We start from the raw sequence: 25,639 nt of genomic DNA on the forward strand, positions 1-25,639 counted from the left end.
CACACATTTGATAGCCCCATTCATTTCAACCCACTACGTTTATTACACAGTTGTAATATTATGTTATAAAATCATTATATACCACTAGAAAATACACATTATATTCATCATAAATAGATTAGTCTGTGTATTTCTAAGCCTTAAAGTAGTGATGGTGAGATGAAGCCTCAGGAAGCATTGAAGCTTTTCAGCCAAGTGGTTCACAAAAAAGCTCCTAGCAACAATTGCGAAACTGCCAAGCCATGTTTCATGGTGTCTGTGGAGTTTTGAACGTACAGATGCATATTACAGATGATCTGATGTGGTCTGTGATACACTGTATTTTGCAACAGTTAATAAACTAACAGAGAAACAGACAAATTCATAGGAGCCTGACAAACTACAAGTGAAATAAAATAACCATTTATACACAAGAGAACAAGCTTAACAGGGAATCAAGGGGGCGTGGTTAATGAACTGTCATGACAAGTAATGAGCGTAACTATGGCAACTAAAAAGGGCAAGACACATAGGGACTAGGAGTGGGTGGTTGATGAAATGTAGGGGAACATATAGCCATATGGGAATGTGACATCATGCCTTGAACCCAGTTATTGCACAAAAATAGCTGGTGTGGATTTTTAAAATAATTTAAAGTAATAATTTTAGCAATTTTAATACATAATTTAAATGAACTATTTTTAAGTAAAATATAAAAAATAAGCAGACAATATACACTATTAAATACTAATTTTAATAACTAATAGGTGAAAAATAATAGTATCTAGCCTTCATCCATCCCTCGGGTCATTTTGACCCACATAGGAATGAATGGAATTTGCATTTTTTATTACATTTAATTTTTTTGGATTTACAAAATCTGAGACAATTCAGTAAAGATTTATGCCCAAATGAAGGGCTGAGACTAGAGAATATACCCAATGCAGAAAAAAAAAACTCACACACACACACACACATGCACATACACACCCATGGTACACACACTCCCACAGAACACAATTATATCATGTTTCATGTTTCTGCTAAGATATGACTGTAATTTTCCTTTTTTTTTTTTACTTAGTTAAATTTGAGTAATGTGGTGGAGACCAATGAGTTTATAACATATTCCATAATCCATAATCCATAAACACCCAAATTAAAGCCTCAAGATTATCTAATTTCTCATGAACTTGTTTTGCGCAGTTAAAAATCTCCATAGAATTCTATAGGCCCCTCTAGTGGCAGTAACAATAAAATGCAATTTTATGTCATTTTTCCCCACCAGATGGAATCAGAGACACTCAGTGACTCAATTCCAAGGCCATCTGTTGGTTTTTGATGGAACGGGACTGAAACTTTTAAAGTGTCTTCATTTGTTTTGTTTTTTGTTTTGTTTTTTTGTTTTGTTTTTTGTTTTTTGGTGAAATAATGTACAAAAACTGCTTATTTGCTTACATTTTCATAAAAATATACAGAATAAAAGGTAAAACCTACATAGGCTAAGTATTTACAAAAAAAAAAAAGTATATATACCGAAAGAAAGTGTGCTGGACTGTGCATTTTTTGTTTTGTTTTTTCCCCCTTACAAATGCGGAACTTATGAAAGCTTATTTCTGCCATGGAATATAAAGAGTAATTGTGACATTTTCATCTCATAATTCTGACTTTTTTTTAGCAATTTTGAAAATATCTCACAATTCTGATAATGTCTGAATTGCAAAATGTAAACACGCAATTCCAAGTCCAAACTGCTTACCGTTACTGAAATATCTCTGAACGCTCATCCCACAATTCTAGATGTGCATCAAAGCATGCCTGTTATGTAGTAGGTCTCTAAATCCTGTTGAATGCACACTAAGCTTCCAGGAACTTGTATTTAAGAAAGGCATGAGCAGCATCAGTTTTAAATGACAGTAATAGTTACACCAAACAAAAGAAAGAACTCACACATTAACCTCAGTGATTTTATTTATTAATTAATTTATTTATTTTTTGTCTCTATATAGATTTATACTAAACTCACATATTTAATGTCACGTTATATTCTTCAACTGACAAAAAAAAAAAAAAATAGTCGCCTTGAAGAGAGCAGGGAACAAAAAACAGCACAAGACCATGACTTCCGACAGACACACACTGCGGGACAACACCTTAAATTAACACTTGTTTGGTTTCCCAGCACTGAAAGACTTGTGTTTGTTTAACAAACACACAACTCCTAAAACCTAGGAGCTGTAAGAATTAAGAAAACATACAGGTTTATTCAATATTTTTAACAATATTTTTTTTAGCCCTCAAAGACCCAGTATAAAATTCCACAAAATATCTTAAAACTACAATAAAAGGTTTTTAATTATAAATTTAAAGTGGAAATAACTTACATGCAGTCAGACCTCAAACATGAATTTTAAAGTTGTTAAATTCAAGTTGCAATGTCAAGCATGTCAAACCCACATCCTTGTGGTAGTTATGCTTACAGGAATAGTTCACCCAAACATGAACATTTGCTGAATATTTATTCACCCTCAGGCCAACCAAGATGTAGATGAGTTTGTTTCTTCATCAGATTTGGAGAAATGTAGCATTGCATCACATGTTCACCAGTGGATCCTCTGCAGTGAATGGGTGCCATCAGAATGAGAGTCCAAATAGCTGATAAAAACATCACAATAATGCACAAGTAATCCACACCACTCCAGTCCATCAGTTAATGTCTTCTGAATTGAAAAGCTGGATACATGTAAAAAAAAAAAAAAAAAAAAAACATTTTATACTTCAAACTGGTTCTGGCTAAATTGTTTAAAACTTTTTGGGATTTGTGTTTGCTTGTGAATGGTGGTTCATCTGAGCATATTTCTTTCTTGATTCAGATGAGACAGATTTTACTTGCAGAAAGCAATATTATGGATAGATATGGATAGGATTTGTTTTTAGCTTGAATCAAATGTTAAGTATGTCTTGAATTTGTTTGGATTTGTTTTTATCAGCTGACTTGAAATGATTGCTTGACGTCATACTTAACAAGTGGATGGAATATTGAAAGACATTCAGCTGTATGTAAATGCTAAACATTTGCATCAAAACAGAAGTATACTTTGGGCTTTACTGGGCCATTGTTTACTCAAATCAAAAAAGCCATATTAAGTTGGCTATAGGAAAACCATTACATCAAGTACCAGCACACCTTCCCTCTAGAAGTCACATGATTGCAGGTATCCTTCATGTCCCATGATCAATATTATTGTGGCTAATCATTTGATTACTGTTGTACTTGTAATCTTGAAAATGGGAGAAACAATTGTAAAGACTGATGTAATTATCTCAAAGCAGTTTTTTGTCCTTTGCAGTTCATCGGTTGAGGAGCAGCAGTACACAATGCTGTAGCGTGACAGTGGTGAGAAAAGCTACTATTGACCTGTTTATCCCACAAAGCATCTTCATTTTGGGTCTAAATATTGTAGTGCTTGTGTTCTTTCTAATGCTAAATACTAAGCACATCTGATCTATTATTAATATCAATATGTCATCAGTGTGTCTCTATGACCACCGATACTGTTTCAGTGTCACACCTTTTCAGTGCATGTTGTCTCATAATATGAGACATTTAGAATGATACGAAACATAAAAAAAAAAAAAAAAAAGATTCACATGATAAAAAAATATGTTGCGTCTAGATATTCTTAGTGAACTTACAGTGAAGCCTGGTGGGGGAGAAGAGTGAAAAGGGTAGAGGGGGGTCATAAATGAGCAAGAAAAGAAGTTTGGGCAATGTGGCATTCTTTCTTTTCTCTAAATTATTGAGTTTTATTGTTTTGTTGGATGGCATCTGTTTTATGAGAGTCCTTGAATTTTGGCTTCATGAGGAGATTACACTATAAAACACTATAAAATTGCCGGAGTGCCTTCTTTGAATGCAAACACGTCCCGGGATTGATTCTGGGATTGATCCGGGTTTGGGGACCTAGTAACATTGCCGGGTTCAGTCCCGGAGCAAGCTCTGTTTGAACAAAACCAGAACCAATACTGTAAAGGGTGTGTCGTGATGACGCAGGCTGTCATGCAACTCTTTTACCGGGTGTTTTGAAGGAAGATCTACATTCACAACAAAACAAATATATGCAAACTGTAATGAAGCAGAGACCAGGTAGCTCCTCACTATCCACGCTGAAGCTGAAATCATTCACCAGCTTAGTGAAATGGAACATGTCACATTACACGTCACATCGTAATGTCATGTGTCTTTACGGGATCTTTACGGGATGTGTGTGAACGCACACACAGATTCTGGAAAATCACTGGCAGTGTGAATGAACCACAATCAAACGATCCTGGGACAAATCACGGGACACCTTATTCGTGTATTTTCCAGAGTTTCTGTGTGAAAGAGGCTTTACACTTGTCTGGTCCTGGATCTGTGCCAGTGGCTGTCATGTTAAAGAGCTCTTCACAGGGGATTGTCTAGTCATAGTCTTCGCTGACATTCAGGGCTGTTCTTTAAACTGACAGAGTGTGTCTGCGTCCTGAACAACTATTGGAAGATTGTACAAGAGTTAAGGCGCCAAGTAGGAAAAAGATTATTCCAAGCACTAAGTAGTAAAAGGATCTAACGCCTGCAGTTGATTTTGATACTCTCAGTATTATCAGCTGGGCAGAATTTTGAGACTGCAATATACATGAAGTACTATAATGTGATAGGAGCTCGCTTAAGTATTTCAGAGCTAAATCGTTTAGAGATTTGAAATAATCAACAGGATTTTAAAATGTATGTAATGTTTAATAGTGAGTTAATGCTGTATTGAGAGAACCAGGCTAATATGGTCATACTTCTTGGCTGTAGTAAGAACACTGCTGCATTTTGGACCAGATGGAGTTTTACAATTTCTAGGGATGTGGCTTTTAAATGACCGATTGCACAATATAGCACACCCAGATTCGTAACTGATGACCAACACTTGACAGAAAAGCCATCAAGTGTTAGACCCAGATGGAGCCGAAGAACCAAAGAGACCAGGCGACACCAAAGAATCTGGGTGCCAAGGTGGAGCCAGGTTGAAGGGAGAAAATCCAGTTCAACTGAGGACCAAGGCAGAGCCAGAGGAGGGGAGGTATCCAAAGCACATCAACTGGTCACTGGGGTTCCTCAGGGATCAGTTCTACCCCTTCTCTTCTCCATATACACTACATCACTGGGTCCCATCATACAGGCACATGGCTTCTCCTACCATTTCTATGCTGATGACACACAGCTCTATCTTCATTTCAACCAGATGATCCAACGGTAGCTGCACGGATCTCAGGCTACCTGGCAGACATCTCGGCATGGGTGAAAGAAAATCACCTACAGCTCAACCTGGCAAAGACTGAGCTTCTTGTCTTCCCTGCCACTCCAACCCTACAGTGTGATTTCACCATCCAGCTACAATATTCTACAATTACCCCATCAGTTTCAGTCAGAAAACTTGGTGTAATCTTTGATGACCAGCTGACCTTCAAAGACCACATTGCAAAGACTGCTCGATCTTGCAGGTTTGCATTGCACAACATCAGAAAGATCAGCCCCTTTCTGATGGAGCATGCTGCACAACTTCTTGTCCAGGCCCTTTTCATTTCTAGGCTGGACTACTGCAATGCTCTTCTGGCTGGACTTCCATCAAGCACAAACCTCTACAAATGATTCAGAATGCAGCGCATGACTAGTCTTCAATGAGCCCAATAGAGCCCATGTTACACCTCTCTTTATCTCCTTGCACTGGCTACCGGTTGTGGCTCGCATCAAGTTCAAGACATTGATGCTTACATATAGAACAGCCACAGGCTCAGCACCTGCCTAACTCCACTCAGTTAAACGAATCTACATCCCAATCAAATATATGATTACGACAATGAGTAGGTCCTGGCTAATGTTATCTAAATCCAATATAGTTTAGAATGCCTATAAATGTTACTCAGTGTACAGTATCTTTTCCATTATCTACAGTAAATGAAAAACAAAATCATCAACAATTAATACATTTCTGCAGCCAGCACTAACTCGAAAATCGACAAACTCTTTGATAAAGTCTGTATGGTGCTCTGGTGGGCTGTATACAGTAGCCAGTACAAATGTCAAAAAGTATTTATCACTTGCACTAGATAATGTTACATAAAGCACCATCACTTCAAAAGAATTATACACCCAGACCTAGCCAGGTTTCTGTCAAACACAGCACAACTAGGCTATGATGTGTGATCATATAATTTACAAAAGTGCTTTTGTAGAAAGGGATCTAATATTCATCAAGACAAGCTTTAGCATCTGTTTACCTGTATTATATCTGTTTTTTTTTTGTTTGTTTTTTAGTTATAACCCTTAAATAGGTTTGGAAGTTTTTTGTATTTGCTAGTTCAGGGCACAGACACAGTCTCGATATTACAATATCTAGCTGAAAGAGTCTCTATGTGTTTGAGATTTAACTGACTTCTGTTATGTGTGGCAGCTAGCATTCTGTACTATTTAATCATTTAACATTCTGTACAATACAATCACCAATAACTTGGGCAATTTCAATAATAATGATTATAATAATAATTAAATACAGTATAAGTTAGTTTTTATGTACTTAGTTTTATTTACTGTAATGTAAGAACTAGGTGTTGTTGTTTGACATTAACCACTAGGCTACAGTTAAAAATGTGTCAGTGTGCTGACACAATGAAAAAAGACCGCAAACTACTGTTGTTCCCATCAGCCATGGGTTTTCAAACACCATCCAAAATGTGCAATTATTCTTGACATCACTTCTTTTCAGTTTTTTTGAGAAAATGGTTTGTTGGTTCACCACATGTCAGATCGGAAGGCTGGTCTCAATGAGGCTTAAAAAGAAAAATGACTTTCCACCTTAAACTGTTTAAAAACTGTTTGATATAACAACTTCAATCAGGTTTATTTTTGGTTTAAAACTAAAGAAACCTGTGATAGATGTGCCCCCCATATATATATATATATATATATATATATATATATATATTGCCCCCCATATATATAAATAAATATTTCTTCTTCTTCTTCTTCTTCTTCTTCTTCTTCTTATTATTATTATTATTATTATTATTATTATTTTGGCGTGTGATTAAAGTGCACTGAAGAGAGAGACAAAAAGACATTTCCTTCTATATGTTGTTGATGTGCACACATTTAAGGTTCTTCTGGTTCAAACTAAAAGTGACTTTAGTGAGTTGTGAATGCCTGTCATAATCCAACAGTACTACTGACACAACAAGGTTGGGGGAACAAGGAAGTTAACATAAAACTTTGCATTCATCAACATTTTTTGAAATGATGATTTGAACCACACCCACAAAAAATAAAACAGAAACCAGAATAATAAGTAAGGATAATGCATGGCTAATATATATATTCTTCTTCTTCTTCTTCTTCTTCTTCTTCTTCTTCTTCTTATTATTATTATTATTATTATTATTATTATTATTATTTTGGCGTGTGATTAAAGTGCACTGAAGAGAGAGACAAAAAGACATTTCCTTCTATATGTTGTTGATGTGCACACATTTAAGGTTCTTCTGGTTCAAACTAAAAGTGACTTTAGTGAGTTGTGAATGCCTGTCATAATCCAGCAGTACTACTGACACAACAAGGCTGGGGGAACAAGGAAGTTAACATAAAACTTTGCATTCATCAACATTTTTTGAAATGATGATTTGAACCACACCCACAAAAAATAAAACAGAAACCAGAATAATAAGTAAGGATAATGCATGGCTAACTGTTAAGAACCACCCTTCGTGAAGCAAAGCCTCCGCGAAGTGCACTGAAATCATTTCATGCACAGCTAGCCATGCATTATCCCACTTATTTTTAAAGTGACGTGATATGTGGCCAAGTATGGTGACCCATACTCGGAATTAGTGCTTTGCATTTATTCCATCCAAAGTGCACACACACAGCAGTTAACACACAAACACACCATGAACACACACCCGGAGCAGTGGGCAGCCATTTTTTGCTGCGGCACCCGGGGAGCAGTTGGGGGTTCGGTGCCTTGCTCAAGAGTACCTCAGTCATGGTACTTAAGGTGGGAGAGAGCGCTGTACATTCACACCCCCCACCTACAATCTCTGCCAGTACGAGACTCGAAGCCACAACCCTTAAGTATATACCATGGTCATTTGCCCATTAAAGCTGTTTATGATGTTAGCAGTGCAATATTTAACCGGAAGGGTAAAAATAACAGTTATTTTCATCACAATGTAAAAAATGTCCCCGTAAATTTACAGTAAAATACTGGCAGCAGTGGTTCCAGCCATTTATTGTAATTTTACTGTTTTGCCACCGTTTTCCCATTTTACAGTAGTGCTGTAATTTCACAGTAAAGTACTGGCAGCAATGGTTCCAGCGATTTACCATAATTGTACAGTTTCAGTACTGTTATCTGTTTTATGGCTGTGCTGTAATTTTACAGTAAAAAACTGGTGGCTATGGTTCCATTGATTCACCGTAATTCTACACTTTTTACATTTTACGACTGTGCTGTAATTTTACAGTTTAGTGCTAGCAGCATTGGCTAAAGCTATAATTCTGAAATATTATACAAGTCATTTTCTATTTGCTCTATTGTCTGATATCCTAACATCTCTAGTATATTTAGTAGAAAAAATTAAGGAGAAATAGACTGTAATATAGCATTCATTTTCCATTTATTAAAACAGCTAAAAGCTTTGTTAAATTAGCTGTTTTAATCTTTTAACAGCATTTTAACAGTGTAAACTGTATTTTTAACAATAAAGTGTCACAGAGAAAAAGTGCAATTAAAGGGGAAAAAACAGCCAACACCAACATTATTATTATTTTTTTTTTTTTTGAAGCTGGCATGAGACTAAGTGCAAGTCTGAGAGAAACACATTAACCAAACCAATAGCTGGAAAAAAAACCTTGCGAACAGGCAAATATCTCACGCAGCTACTGATGGCTCTGGCCTGAGAGGACAAAAGGGTCTGAAAAGATTTTTTTTTTTTTCATAATATTAGTGACAAAATATACCACATGGCAAAAGCTAGTGTTCATGCACTCTGGAAACACTTTTTAATTAGTCAGAAAATAAACATGTTGGTTAATTAAAAGGATACTGCATCCCAAAATGAAAATTTTGTCATTATTCACTTACCCCCATGTCATTCCAAACCCGTAAAAGCTTCTTTCATCTTTGGAACACACTTTAAGATATTTTGGATAAAAACCAGTAGGCTTGAGACTGTCCCATAGACTGGCAAGTCTGAGCAGTACGCAAGCGGCTTACGCTCTTCTGTGTCAGCTGCGCTGCACTGATGCGCTGTTGCCCTTCAAACCAAAGCGTAAATACACTTCGTGTATACACAAATTTTTTACATGTATTTACGCTTTGGTTTGAAAGACAATGGCGCATCAGTGCAGCGCAACTGACACAGAAGAGTGTACGCCACCTGCGTACTGCTCAGAATTGCCAAAACGGCACTACGCTGATTTGTAGAGACACAGAGGAGAGGAATTGTTGAATAAAGTCATTATTTTTGTTTTCCTCATTTACAAAAAGTATTCTAATGGCATCATAACATTACGGTTGAATCACTGATGGCAGATGGACTATTCTGACGATGCTTTTCATACTTTCCTGGACCTTGACAGTGTTACTTACTTGGCAGTCTATGGGACAGTCTCAAGCCTACCGGTTTTTATCCAAAATATCTTACAATTTTGTTTCCCGAAGATGAACAAAGCTTTTACGGGTTTGGAACGACATGAGGGTAAGTGATTAATGACAAAATTTTCATTTTGCGGTGGAGTAACCCTTGAACTATATTTGGAGAGCAAATGATGGTGTTTGTTACAGTAGAGGAGGAAAAACTGACAAAATACAATCTTAACAGAACTGCTGGTGAAGACTGTATATTATAGGCGTGTATATGTGTATAGTGCAAAAGTGTTGGGGACTGTGCATGAATAAATGTTTAATGCTGAATAGATAGGTTTGAGAGCACAGTGGGAAGTAAAGCCGAGCGAAACCATCTATATTGGTTGGTCATAAAATGTTAACCGATCTTCATCACAGTCACAGGTACAGACAAAACACAATGTTCTTTAAGGGGTAATTCACCTAAAAAAATCACAGAATTTACTCACCCTTATGTCAGTTGCAATGTATATGACTTTATTTCTTCAGATAAACACAAAATATGTTTTCAAGGAATTAAATCTATGATATTCAAAAAATGGCTGCCACTCATTTGACATCTAAAAAACATGAACAGTAATTGTGACATTAATGTTTACGACCTCAGAGGATGAATCAGTGTCTTCTTAAAATGATTCCGGTCCTGACTCATGAACTATTATTATAAAAAAAATAAAAAATGTGGGTCATCAAGATAACAAGGTAATCACAAAGTTTACATACCTTTCCCATAGCACTGTGAATGTTTAGCTGAAGTACCTTTTGTTTTGTCTATGCATGTGATCAGATGCAATTTTAGGTAAAAAAGCCAAGTTTCAGCTACAGAAGCACGCAACCTCCGGTAGGTGATGCTTGCTCACTCTCATTGGCTATCACAGGTATAATGTCAGAGGCAGCCCGATCAAGAGTCATAGGTTCTTTAGGAGGGACACAACTTTGGGGTTGACAGTAGCAAATTTCTTATTCACAATCTTTCCAGTTTTCTTCAAAATGACCTTGCCTCAGCTGCTCTTCGAGCCTTTTTCAGGGTTTATCCTGACTAATGGTATTAATAAATATACATGTACACTCACCTAAAGGATTATTAGGAACACCATACTAATACTGTGTTTGACCCCCTTTCGCCTTCAGAACTGCCTTAATTCTACGTGGCATTGATTCAACAAGGTGCTGAAAGCATTCTTTAGAAATGTTGGCCCATATAGATAGGATAGCATCTTGCAGTTGATGGAGATTTGTGGGATGCAAATCCAGGGCATGAAGCTCCCGTTCCACCACATCCCAAAGATGCTCTATAGGGTTGAGATCTGGTGACTGTGGGGGCCATTTTAGTACAGTGAACTCATTGTCATGTCCCCCACACCATTACACCACCACCACCAGCCTGCACAGTGGTAACAAGGCATGATGGATCCATGTTCTCATTCTGTTTACGCCAAATTCTGACTCTACCATCTGAATGTCTCAACAGAAATCGAGACTCATCAGACCAGGCAATATTTTTCCAGTTTTCAACTTTCCAATTTTGGTGAGCTCGTGCAAATTGTAGCCTCTTTTTCCTATTTGTAGCGGAGATAAGTGGTGGGTCTTCCCCGGTGGGGTCTTCTGCTGTTGTAGCCCATCTGCCTCAAGGTTGTGCGTGTTGTGGCTTCACAAATGCTTTGCTGCATACCTCTGTTGTAACGAGTGGTTATTTCAGTCAAAGTTGCTCTTCTATCAGCTTGAATCAGTCGGCCCATTCTGACCTCTAGCATCAACAAGGCATTTTCGCCCACAGGACTGCCGCATACTGGATGTTTTTTCCCTTTCCACACCATTGTTTGTAAACCCTAGAAATGGTTGTGCGTGAAAATCCCAGTAACTGAGCAGATTGTGAAATACTTAGACGGGCCGTCTGGCACCAACAACCATGCCGTGCTGGTTATATAATAAAGCTCATGGCGAAGGAGTATAATCCAAAGGGGAATTTTAATAATAAATCCAGAGGAAATAATCAATCCAAACAGAAATAATAGCTGGCAATGGACTGAGGAATAGACCAGATGTGTGGAACTAATTGACAAAAACAAACATAGAAACAAGCAAGTGAACACAGGCAAACGGGAACACTGAGAAACCGAACCAAAACACAACAAAAACATAACATTTCACCCCCTCCCAGAACGGCATGTCTTTGCGCTGACAAAATAAGTCCAACAGAGGAGGAAGGGTGAGGATTCAGGAGGCGGGCATGGGACAGGTGAGGGGCAGGCAATAGGAAAAGGGCATAGTTCATAGGACCAGGATGGAGTAGATGGAGGGAGGAGCCCCGAGCAGGAGGATCCAAGTGAGAAACTGGAGACTAGCCAGGATAGTCGCCCAATGGCATTGAAGGATGGTCGATGACTGACCAAGGCAGAGCCGGAGGGACGAGGGAGCCCGATGGAGGGATGATGGACCACGGTGGAGATGAGGGAGCAATGAGCCAAGGTGGAGTTGATGGTGTCGGAAGATAAGAGATCCTCCAACCTCGAAGTAGCTGGAAGCTGAAGATGCTGAAGCTAATCCAATCCACCGGTTTTGGCGTGCTGAGGGTGAGCTGAGGTATCTTTAGTGACCAGATGACACAGAGCCAATGGACTGGCTGGATGAGACAGAGGAGGAGGAAGTGGGAGGCTGGGTGGGAACATCCTTGATGCTGTTGATGAGGAGCTGGCTGATGAAGGAGAGCTGGGCAGGACTAGCAGAGATGAAGGAGAGCTGGGCAGGACCAACAGGGGTTCAGGAGAGCTGGGCGGAACCAGCAGGGGCTCAGGAGACAAAGGGGAGAAGGCAGTCAAATAATCACTAGCTCACCCTCAGCAGTGAGAGTGTGGGCGGGGTGACATTCCATTCCCTCTATCTCCACAAGGACTCCCACGGCGATACACCATGTTGCCGGCTCACACACCTGGTCAGTCACGTAATCGAGCTCAGGCTCTGGGGCAGTCATCCACTCTGTCACTTTATCCAGTGCTGGCACTTTAATCGTGGCAGGTTCTAGCTCTGCAGCTGCGGTTGGCTCTGCCGAAATCTCTGTGCAGCTGAGTGGTGATGGCTGGCGGGGATTTAGATTGGGAGTGGGGCTCGAGATGTCCTCAGAGGTGCATACGGAGAAATACAGTCCATTCATCTCCAGCACCCACTCCACAAAAGTGGTGAAATCCTCCTTGGGACCATTCGCTGCAGATCTAAAAAGACCCTGGTGTTGCCCAATTGCGTTGAAAAATCTCCACTTCCCACATGCTGTTTTTACAGAACAAGACAGTTTTTTTTCAGGCGCCAATAGGTTTACAGTTAAATGTTGCATATGGCTGTTAATTTAAATTATTACATGGCTCTGTGGAATACTTGATTCTGATTGGTCAGTCACAACATTCTGAGGTATGTTCTCCGTTGATAACAATGAGTAAAAGCTGATAACATACTCAGTTAGTAACGTAACCTCAGTTTCCTAAAATACAGGAACGAGTACTGCGTCACTAGACGCTTATGGGGGAAAACTCCTTTTTCTCCAGTGACTGAAGCATTTTCAATTATAGAGTGTAACTGCACAGCCATTGGTTCATGCAGTGAATAAAAAAATTAACCAATGGCTCAGCAACAGAGCTTGTAATGGTGGCGTGCCCTAGTAACAGTTTGGAAAAAGTATCTATATATTATAGTTCGGATGCCAGACAGGATTTTGTCACCAAATACATTTCAAAATACTGAGATAGCTTAGGGAGATTTTAATCCACAGTTGCAAAAAAAAAAAAAAAAACTAAATAGATTTCTTGCACATTATATAATAGAAGACAAACAACAGTTTGCAAGAATTCATTTTTTTTCTCTTCATACACAATTTTGGAAGCAAATCAAAGACCCATATAAACACAAGGTAAAAAAATAAATAAATTAAAAAAATAAAATAAACAATTGCAAACCACAAAGTTTTCCGTACAAGCATAACTAGATGCTTAGCAGCGTTTTCCCGACACATATATAAAGTAAACGAGATCAGAAGATCCGAGGCATTCTATCCTAAATAAATCACTCATCAGCGGTTCATAAAAGAAGGGGAAAAAATTCAATTTAATTCAATTCAATTCAATTCAAGTTTATTTGTATAGCGCTTTTTACGATACAAATCATTGCAAAGCAACTTTACAGAAAATTACGTTTCTACAATATTTAATAGTAGCTTATCAGTGATGACTGTCAGTTTATGTGCATACGGCGGAAATGTTCAGAAAAATCAATAAAAGACGTAAACAAACAGACGATTAACACTATTAACAGCAATTATGCAATCAAACTTATAGCAAAATGTGGTAGTTCTGTATGTTGTCTCTGGGTTAGCATCTGAGGTCCTCTGGGGGGTTGGCATCATCTCTTTTCAGGTGTTCTGGACCCAGACTGGATAATTAGTGTACTGTAGCTGCTGTTCCAGCAAAGTAAAATTAATTAGTTTAACCCAAGCTAAAGAATAATAATGCGCATTTGATCAGATATAACTGCAGTCCAAGATTATGAGATGCATTATTTGAATGCTTGGCCAAAGAGGTGTGTTTTTAATCTAGATTTAAACAGAGGAAGTGTGTCTGCACCCCGAACATTTTCAGGAAGGCTATTCCAGAGTTTGGGAGCCAAATGCGAAAAAGCTCTACCTCCTTTAGTGGACTTTGCTATCCTAGGTACTATCAAAAGTCCAGCGTTTTGTGACCTTAGGGAGCGTGATGGGTTGTAGCGTGGTAGAAGACTAGTTAGGTATGCAGGAGCTATACCATTAAGGGCCTTATAAGTAAGTAATAATATTTTGTAACTGATAAGGAACTTAATAGGTAGCCAGTGCAGAGACTGTAAAATTGGGGTAATATGATCATATTTTCTTGACCTGGTAAAGACTCTAGCCGCTGCATTTTGGACTACCTATAGCTTGTTTATTGAGGATGCAGGAAAACCACCTAGCAGTGCATCACAATAGTCCAGTCTAGAGGTCATGAACGCATGAACTAGCTTTTCTGCATCAGAAACAGGTAACATGTTTCGTAGCTTGGCAATGTTTCTAAGTTGCTGTCTAATATAACACCCAGATTTTTGACAGTAGAGGAAGTAACAGTACATCCGTCTAATTGCAAAATGTAATCTACGATATTCTGTGTAATGTTTTTTGGTCCAATAAGTAATATCTCTGTCTTATCTGAATTTAATAGGAGAAAATTATTGGTCATCCAATCTTTTACGTTTTTAACACACTTTGTTAGCTTAGATAATTTAGAAGTTTCACCTGGTCTTGTTGAGATATATAGTTGAGTATTGTGACGAGTCAGCTGCCTCCTCCCTGATAATCACCGGCACCCCGTCCTAAATCGCTGCCCTTCACCAGGCTCCCGACAGGAGTGGGTGTGTGATAGAGGAGGGGTGCTGGACGAGTCAGGGCTAGCAGTGTGTGATGGGGCACACCTGAAGGAAATGGAGCCTCATCACCGCCGCTGTTTAAAAGCCCAACGCGCCTCTCCTCGGGAGACCGGTCTCTTCCCCGTGCATGCACACTGGTGTCCTCGTGGGTCCAGGAAGGGTGCGTTGAGGGACTCCCACGCCATCAGAAACGTGAGCTGCCGGACCCGTTCACCCGTTCACACGGCCATCAGGCCCAAATGCCAGACTGTCCATCCCCTGAAGGCACCGCGGCCAACGAGAAGGAAGCGGCCGCTAGAAGGAGCCGCCGCCCCTCGCACCCCGGACCCAAGAGGGGAGCGCGTGCGGCCACCGGACTCCGCCCCTTACCTGGACCCTTCCCTCCGTGAACATTGCCAGACCCCCACGAACCCAGCAGCACGACGAGGACACCAGATTCCCTGTTGTTTTGGACACTCTTCCCCTTTTGGACACTTTATTCCCTCTTTTTTTGGTTTTTCTGTTAAATAAAAACCTCTCTGAGGCCTGACGCCACGCCCACTGTGTCTGTCGTTGGCTCCTCCCGTCACAGTATCATCAGCATAACAGTGGAAACTAATCCTGCATTTTCTAATGATATTACCAAGGGGCAACATGTATATTAAAAATAGCAGAGGACCTAGAACAGATCCTTGTGGCACTCCATATTTTACTGATAAAAAATGAGATGACTCGCCATTTAAATAAACAAAGTGGTAGCGATCGGAAAGGTAGGATCTAAACCATCTTAAAGCCTGCCCTTGGATACCTGTATAGTTTTGTAATCTATCTATGAGTATGTCATGATCTATGGTGTCGAACGCAGCACTAAGATCAAGTAAAACTAGCAATGAGATGCAGCCTTGGTCTGATGCAAGAAGCAAGTCATTTGTAATTTTAACAAGTGCAGTTTCTGTGCTATGATGGGGCCTGAAACCCGACTGAAATTCTTCATAGATATCATTTTTTTCCAGGTAGGAGCACAATTGAGCAGACACAACTTTTTCTAAAATTTTAGACATAAATGGAAGATTTGAAATGGGTCTGTAATTTGCCAATTCACTAGGATCTAGTTGTGGTTTCTTAATAAGAGGCTTAATAACTGCCAGCTTGAATGGTTTTGGGACGTGACCTGAAGATAACGACGAGTTAATAATATTGAGAAGCGTTTTTTCTGCTACAGGTAACAACTCTTTCAGTAATTTAGTGGGTACAGGATCTGATAAACATGTTGTTGGTTTAGATGTAGTGATACGTTTATTTAGCTCTTCCTGTCCTATAGTTGTAAAGCACTGCAGTTTATCTTTGGGTGCGATAGATAAACCTAAAGTATTAGACGCTGTAGAATCTACATTTGTTATTGTATTTCTGATGTTATCTATTTTATCAGTGAAGAAATTCATAAAGTCATTACTATTTAACTGTGAGGGAATATTTAGATCGGGTGGCGTCTGGTTATTTGTTAATCTAGCCACTGTGCTAAATAAAAACCTTGGATTGTTTTGGTTGTTTTCTATGAGTTTGTGGATATGCTCGGCCCTGGCAGTTTTTAGAGCCTGTCTATAGCTGGACGTACTGTTTTTTCCACGCAATTCTAAAAACTTCCAAGTTAGTTTTTCTCCATTTGCGCTCAAGACTACGAGTTTCTTTCTTGAGAGCGTGGGTATTACTTATGAGACAAAGAGGTCAACCTCTGCCTTGCCAAAGATCTCCCAGATCTTCTGAACCTTCTCTGGGTGGAGCATCCACTCTTCTGAGGGGACGTTGCTCAGATATAGCATGTCTGCTACTTGGTTCAATATGCCAGGCACATGTGCTGCCCTCAATGACCGCAGGTTGAAATGCGCCCACTCCAAGAGGCATTCTACCATCTCCAAAAGGCATTTCGAGGTGAGCCTGCCTTGGCGATTTATATAAGATACCACTGTCATGCTGTCTGAGCGGACTAGCATGTGGTGTCCCTTCAGGTCCAGTAAGAAGGTCTGAAGGGTTCGACATACTGCCATCATCTCAAGGCAGTTGATGTGTAGCCGACCTTCTGTGTCCGACCAGTAGCTGAAGGCCGGTTTGCCCTTGCACAGAGCTCCCCAACCTGTGTTGGAAGCATCTGTTGAGACCACCTTCCTTCTGTAAATAATGGCCATGGTCATGCTCTGCTTGAACCACTGGGGGTCTTTCCAAGGGACCAGAGCTGTCATACACCCCGACACGAAAGTGTCCGTGACGCCATGCATTGAGCGGAACTTATGGTTTCAGGTAGTACTGAAGGGGTCTCATGTGAAGCAGGCCCAGCTGTAGCACCGGTGATACGGATGCCATGAGGCCTAGCATCCTTTGAAACACTTTGAGGGGGCGAGAGGATCCAACTTTGAAGGAAGCTGCGAGATGCTGTATGGCTAGTGCACATTCTGGCGCGACTACCGCCCTCATGTGGGTCGAGTCAAGAACTGTTCCCATGAACAATATCCATTGGCTGGGGGACAGTGCGGTCTTGGCAAAATTGACCCTAAGTCCCAGTCACTTTAAATGGCTGAGGAGGAAGGATCTGTGCGATAGTAGCTCATCCTCTGACTGGGCCAGGCATAGGCGTCTTTCAGATTCTGTGAAAAGAAGCAGTCCCTTGGGTATAGATCTGCTTCAATGCAATCATTCTTAACGGCTGTCTCACATGAGGGCATGATTCAGGTGCTTGATACTGGTAAGACTTTAAAAATTTTGGTCTTAAATCTTTTATCACCATAATTATTTATGGGGTGAAATGTTGTGTAACTGCACCCTATCCCTTAAATGTCCGTCTAGTTTGAACTTGCCATTTGCTCGTAACTGCTGTGTTCACTTGAGTTTTGCTTTTGATTGTTTCTGCTATCTTCAATATTTTGTGTCTAATTATTTACTTATGTGGCAAGTAGCCATGTAATAAGCAGGATAATGTACATCCAGCTGGTTGTTATCGCAGACTAACCACCTTAAGGGTGATACAAGACCCCTCTGCTTTGTGTCAAGCTCCTGATCACCCTGTCAGCAGATATTCTGTGATAACAACCAGCTGGATGTACAGTATCCCTTACGTATTCAATTGTCTATTGAAATAACAGTATTTTACTGTTTGAAATAAGTTGTTTTTTACAGCAGGTTTTTACGGATCGCTAGCTCTAGCATTCTGCCCCGCTTCAAATCAGATAGAGATGAAATAGTGTGGTTTAGACCATTTATTTGAACGAATTATATCATTTATTTGAATCAGTTATCGAGAGAGAGAGAGAGAGAGAGAGAGAGAGAGAGAGAGAGAGAGATGAAAGTTGTGTGCAGGGGCACTAGACAGGGGGAACAGTTGAACATAGTAACAGGGGTCCATGGTGAGGAGGGTGAAGCCCAATCACGAACAAATGAATGTGATTTTGCGATCACGAACACCCCCCATGTATTTAGTATCTATGAAATTTTATTAATAAAAGTCTAGGGGCAGCACCAACAATAAGTTTCTGTGTGTGCGCAGCACAATCTGCGATCTCCGACCTCTCTCCCTCTCACTGTGTTTATGTGCGAGGTGTGTGTGTGTGCATCAGTTTAAGCAACGCATTACTAAAACGGTTTTAACGCCTGCCAGCCAATCAGAATTGAGTATTCAGACAGACCATGGTATAAAAGTGGTTATAACAGGAAGCTTTTCTTACTCGTGCAAGATCTTTGTTCACTGCCAGTTCTGCCTTGACTGCATCTGCAAATGGAAAGGATTAAAATCTTCATTTTGACAGGTAGGATGCCATATTAGGAATATTAATCAATATTAATACAACATAAACCAATAAAACTAAAACTATCACTATCACAATGTAATGCCTTTTCACAGTGAGATCTCTGAATCTTTGTATTAATTTATAGTGGCCGTGAGTGTACAAGTTACATCTCAAGACAGCACTGGTGGTGAGATTCATTTATATATATATATATATATATATATATATATATATATATATATATATATATATATATATATATATATATATATACTGGTTTCTGGTTTGTATGTGATCTTATTATGACTTTTTCAACTGTTTTATTTTTATTTTCTGTTTTAGTTTCAAGTCACTTTTTAATACAATTGTGTATTTAGCTTCTCTAACCTAAGAATCATTCATCCCCTAGAACCTCCTATTCAGATTTCCAAGCCGAAGATTACTCTGAATCCATCTCATGCGGTGCTGTACAGCACAGAGACAGTCACTCTGCACTGTGAGGTCCCTCAGGGACCAACGGGGTTACAATATGACTGGTACAAGGACTCAGCTGATCTTAGTGAACATCAGCCCAGCATAACTGTGAGAGGCAGTGGAACATATGAATGCAAAGCAAAAAAGGGAGCTTCTAAATCAGAAAAAAGTGCTAGTTACACTTTAACTCTAAAAGGTAAATAAATATCACAAATATTTATATATTTATTTACAATATATATATATATATATATATATATATATATATATATATATTCATTTCATGTTTTTTTTTTTTTTTATGTGTGTAACGGTTCACAAAATTCACGGTTTGGTTCTATACAACACAGCGGTGTCATGGTTTGGTACATTTTCGATTCAGTAAAAACAAAGAAATGCCAGAGAAATTTCCTTGATTTTTACCCTTTATTATTATTATTATTATTATTATTATTATTATTATTATTATTATTATTATTTTATTATTACAAATCACAAATTATGATTTTAAAAATATGTTAGCCTTTTGACTTTTGCCATTTATCTAAGATGATTTTGGAAGCTTTTTTAACAAGCCACCAAAAAGCCATTTTAAAGTGGTTAAGCAAATAATAATAATAATAATAATAATAATAATAATAATAATAATAATAATAATAACAATTGGCAGGGATCCCCAGACCAATACAATTAGTATACCTCCTCTATTTTAAAACCTACGAGCCGCCACTGATAATATGTACACTACTGTTAAAAAGTTTTGTTAGGTTATTATTATTATTATTATTATTTTATGATGAAATTAATGCTATTTACAATTTAGTACTGTAATAAGAAGAAATATTTCTTGAGCAGCAAATAATTATTTACAGTTATTTGAAAATAATATTTCACAATACAGCAAGATAATCTGACTTCACTTACCTGTCTTTTCACTTGAAGCAAACATCCATCCCTTCTTAAAAGTCTGTTAAAAGAGAGCTGCCTGTTGTGCTATTTAATTAAGCCGACTGCTGTAACATATATCCAGCTTAGGCGTGTTCTATCTCTCTTTATTTTTAATCTGCATATATTCTGTTCGAATGACAGTTTGGTATGGAGGTAGAGTTTTTGCTTAATTCCAAATAAATAGATTACGATCCATAGATAAATGTAAAGAGATTAACAAACATCAAGCATATTATCAAATAAATAGAATGAGATCCACAAATAAATCTTAAAGTTTCACAAACATGAATTAAATTCACAAATAAATAAAATGAGATTTGCAAATAAAAAAAAAACATATTCACAAATATATATTTATGTCACAACCACAACTTTGCCTGGCATTTATTTGTGAATTGTGTCCTGTGCATTTGTAGATAGCTGCACACATTTGTGAATCGCGTCCTGTGCATTTGTGAATTGTGAAACATTTCTTGCATCAAGACGTGCTGACAATCCACAAATAAGTGAACTCCACCCACCATCTACTCAAGCCAATCAAATAACAGCCACATTTCACTGACCAATCATAGAACGTATTTGTGGATTGTCAGCACGTCTTGACGCAAGAAATGTTTCACAATTTGCAAATGCACAGGACACGATTCACAGATTCGTGCAGCTATCTACAAATGCACAGGAAGCGATCCACAAATGCGTGCAGCTATATACAAATGCACAGGACACGATTCACAAATAAATGCCAGGCAAAGTTGTGGTATCTCCATAGTTAGGTAAATCAAAAAATAATCAATATCGCTACTCATAAGTACTTGTACATAATCAGCACAGCGGCTGCAGGAAACGTCCAAACTAATATCACATAATTTATGTCTCTATGATGACTGATTGGTTGATATCAAGCGTCAACCTCCCACTCTCTCTTGTGAGGCCAACACAGAAGTGACTTAAACTATAATTCGTCAACTGGCTGCTGGAGGCTGGCTGCAAAAGGGAGCCAATCCCATAGACTCCCCATATTAAAATGCCCAACTTTACAGCAGAAAAAAAATCATGTTTATAGCCTGGTTCAAAAAATTATTTTGGTCCATATAGCTAATTTTGCTCTTCATGACAACTGTGAAGAGGTGAATTTTTTTATAACTCATCCGTTTAAATTATATTAAGCATTAAAGTTCTGCATAATTAAGGGCGTGGTCACTTGAGTGACAGGTGGATTACCGCTGCTGTCACCACCATCGATCATTTTTCATTTTTCCTTTTTGATCATTTTCGATGATCCAGTAGTGATGCGTGGGTGGAAACCTATGGGTGATGTCACGGACACTTTCTCCATGTTTTTTATAGTCTATGGTTGATATACCAGAAGGGAGGCTAGCCCTCCTTGCGAGGTTTCTTTTCTCAACACTCCTCATTGCTGAAAGTAAACACTCTCTAGTGATTGGCCCCGGCCTCCCCATCCCCTTCTCTATCATTTAGCAGTTGTAAATATCAGCAGATTCATCACATTCGCAATAGAAAAGTGGAGCTTTCACGTTATGGTATTACAAGTTTGAAATTACAAACAAATAATACACATTTTGAGTCATGAACTAAAATGAATTGTGAATTTTATTAATGTTAAATCGTCCTTATTTTCACCTCAAAATGAGCCGCCACTGCATATTATCTACTATCTATCTGTATTGTCTATCCGATCTCATTCACATAACAGTTTGGTCCATTTTCTTCTCTTCTTTTAGAACCACCTGAACCACAAATCCGGTCTGACTGGACAGAAGCATTTCCTGGTGAAAAAGTGTCTTTGCAGTGTGTGATTCAAGGTGTTCCAGAAAATTGGAATTATATGTGGTTCAAGAACTCAAGCAAAATCTTCTCTAGTGGTGACACAAACACAACAGGGAACACTCTCATACTCTCAGTAAAGTCCAGTCATTACGGGGCCTACATGTGTCAAGCTGAGCTGCAGGGCAGAAAGGTGACGACTGCAAAAAGCACACCACATTTGATAACAGTCCATGGTAAGAATCTATTATTGTTTAGCTTAAAGTAGCATGTCATGGTTAAATCATAATCTGTTGCATTGTGAAATACAGCCATTTTTAAAGTTTCTTATATCAGAAGACAGTTACTTGGATTTTGCATAAATCATAACCTCATGCTTATTTAATAACTCAAATTTTGTCAACACTGTATGTTTTGTAATTATTCAGTACTGAGTTTCGTGCTGTTTATTATCAACCTCAATTTAGGCAAAATTTCATTGAAATCTGAATTGTAGTAAATGCATAAAAATAAATAAGTATCTTTTTCTTTAGTATTTAGATTATTTTAAAATTATATGAAAGACCATTATAAAATAAAACGTACATTGTCAATATAAAACATTTTATAAATTATCATATTTTATATAATTATAAAGGATCACAGCCAACATCCTTCTGCAGCAAGATCCATCACACCCAGCGATCTACACTGGAGAACAAGTCAAACTCACTTGTAGCATTCAAGAGAAGACTTCAAAATGGCATTTTTGGCAAAAAGATTCACAGCAAGTAAACACTGACAACAATCCCATTTACACTATTCAAAATGCTACATGCTCTCAACAAGGGAATTACACTTGTCAAGTAAGAAGGGGAGAGATGACATATACAAAGTCTACAATATTGACAATAAGAGGTAAGTTACATATTTTGATGCATTTTTACATGTCCAGAAACAATGTTGGAAAAATGTCATTTCTGTTATGCTGTTTATCTGTGCAGAGCCACCTAAATTAAATCTGTCAATAGAGTCTCAATGGCATATGTTTTACCAAACTGAGAAAGTGACTCTGAAGTGTTCAGTTGATGAAGAGTCAAATAAATGGGGCTATGAATGGTTTAAAAATGGAGGTTTGCTTAAAGAGGATAAGGACATTTCCTTTTCTGGAAACACACTTTCCATCAGCTCAGCAAAAGCGGGTCATTCAGGACAGTATACCTGCAGAGGAAAACATCTGACGAGAACATCAGTGACTACAAGAGAAACTGAAGCTGTGCAACTTCATATTCAGGGTAAAACTACTTATGATATTCTACTATTAATAGATATGAATGAAAAATGACAGGCACCAAGAGAGTCCTGTGAAAAAGCTGTTAAATATTTTGAACTGCTTTTAAAAATATGATTTTCTGTGAAATATCTGAAAGAAAGAGTTACAGGCGCCTTAAAATGCATTTCAGTGAAGAAGCTGTATCAGTGTACAGTGGTTCATGTCTGCATTTACAGTTTCCCGTCTACTTTCCTTGACAGTGGTCAGAGACTATTAGCAGCATGAGTCCGTTCATTTAGTTTTGGATAATATATAATAAAAAGCACATGCAACTCAAGACAGTTTTTGTTTAAAGGTGGTTCACTGTTTCTAATTTTTAACCTCTGTTGCTCCTAGACAAGAAACCAAAACCAACCATCACAAAACATGAGTGGTTTGAATTCTTCTACACTGAGGAGCGAGTCCAGCTTAAATGTAACATGACAGGAGTAGGTTGGGAATACAAGTGGTATAAAGACTTAAACCTTTGGATCACAAATCCAGAATTGACCATCAACGCAGTATCTCTGAATGACGCTGGTGACTATTACTGCAAAGCACAGAGAGGAGACTTCTCAGTGGACAGTGAGACTCTACAAGTGCGAGTTCAGAGTGAGTCCATAATTTACCTCATTTTAATCATTTCTGTTATGTAATATTATTCCCATTGTGCATTCACTGAGTTTACGATGCCTCAGTAAATTTCCCAGGAAATGCATGAACATGTTAACATTAGGTTCTGTGTTATCTATCTGACCTCATTCACCCTCTATTTTCTTCTCTTCTTTTAGAACCACCTGAACCACAAATCCGGTCTGAATGGACAGAAGCATTTCCGGGTGAAAAAGTGTCTTTGGAGTGTGTGATTCAAGGTGTTCCAGAAAACTGGAATTATATGTGGTTCAAGAACTCAAGCAAAATCTTCTCCAGTGGTGACACAAACACAACAGGGAACACTCTCATACTCTCAGTAAAGTCCAGTCATTACGGGGCCTATATGTGTCAAGCTGAGCTGCAGGGCAGAAATGTGACGACTGCAAAAAGCACACCACATTTGATAACAGTCCATGGTAAGAATCTATTATTGTTTAGCTTAAAGTAGCATGTCATGGTTAAATCATAATCTGTTGCATTGTGAAATACAGCCATTTTTAAAGTTTCTTATTTCAGAAGACAGTTACTTGGATTTTGCATAAATCATAACCTCATGCTTATTTAATAATTCTGTGTTATTTAAATTTTGTCAACACTGTATGTTTTGCAATTATTCAATATTGAGTTTCGTGCTGTTTATTATCAACCTCAATTTAGGCAAAATGTCATTGAAATTTGAATTGTAATAAATGCATAAAAATAAATAAGTTTTTTTTTTCTTTAGTATTTAGATTATTTTAAAATTATATGAAAGACCATTATAAAATAAAACGTACATTGTCAATATAAAACATTTTATAAATTATCATATTTTATATAATTATAAAGGATCACAGCCAACAATCCTTCTGCAGCAAGATCCATCACACCCAGCGATCTACACTGGAGAACAAGTCAAACTCACTTGTAGCATTCAAGAGAAGACTTCAAAATGGCAATATTTTTGGCAAAAAGATTCACAGCAAGTAAACACTGACAACAATCCCATTTACACTATTCAAAATGCTACATGCTCTCAACAAGGGAATTACACTTGTCAAGTAAGAAGGGGAGAGACGACATATACAAAGTCTACAATATTGACAATAAGAGGTAAGTTACATATTTTGATGCATTTTTACATATCCAGAAACAATGTTAGAAAAATGTCATTTCTGTTATGCTGTTTATCTGTGCAGAGCCACCTAAACCAAATCTGTCAATAGAGTCTCAATGGCATATGTTTTACCAAACTGAGAAAGTGACTCTGAAGTGTTCAGTTGATGAAGAGTCAAATAAATGGGGCTATGAATGGTTTAAGAATGGAGGTTTGGTTAAAAGAGATGAGAACATTTCCTTTTCTGGAAACACACTCTCCATCAGCTCAGCAAAAGCGAGTCATTCAGGACAGTATACCTGCAGAGGAAAACATCTGACGAGAACATCAGTGACTACAAGAGAAACTGGAGCTGTGCAACTTCATATTCAGGGTAAAACTACTTATGATATTCTACTATTAATAGATATGAATGAAAAATGACAGGCACCAAGAGAGTCCTGTGAAAAAGCTGTTGAATATTTTGAACTGCTTTTAAAAATATGATTTTCTGTGAATTATCTGAAAGAAGGAGTTGCAGGCGCCTTAAAAT

General features: G+C 38.2%; 1 protein-coding gene across 4 annotated transcripts in view; it reads left to right on the forward strand.

Moving 5' to 3' along the window:
* LOC109064089 (titin-like) overlaps positions 1–25,639 on the forward strand; it is an 80,710-nt gene that overhangs the window by 45,112 nt on the left and 9,959 nt on the right. For 2 of the 4 annotated variants that reach the window (XM_042712701.1, XM_042712705.1), the window contains exons 8-10: positions 22,024–22,302; positions 24,840–25,103; positions 25,190–25,480. In XM_042712701.1, coding sequence (XP_042568635.1) covers positions 22,024–22,302; positions 24,840–25,103; positions 25,190–25,480 — 834 coding nt within the window. Of the gene's footprint in view, positions 1–18,771; positions 18,878–19,004; positions 19,047–19,268; positions 19,530–22,023; positions 22,303–22,816; positions 22,964–23,049; positions 23,341–23,714; positions 23,970–24,148; positions 24,428–24,839; positions 25,104–25,189; positions 25,481–25,639 lie in introns of those variants that run through there. The other 2 variants (XM_042712704.1, XM_042712702.1) reach the window with 2 other exon arrangements.

Source organism: Cyprinus carpio, chromosome A23 (genome assembly GCF_018340385.1).
Source record: "Cyprinus carpio isolate SPL01 chromosome A23, ASM1834038v1, whole genome shotgun sequence".
Taxonomy (NCBI): domain Eukaryota; kingdom Metazoa; phylum Chordata; class Actinopteri; order Cypriniformes; family Cyprinidae; genus Cyprinus; species Cyprinus carpio.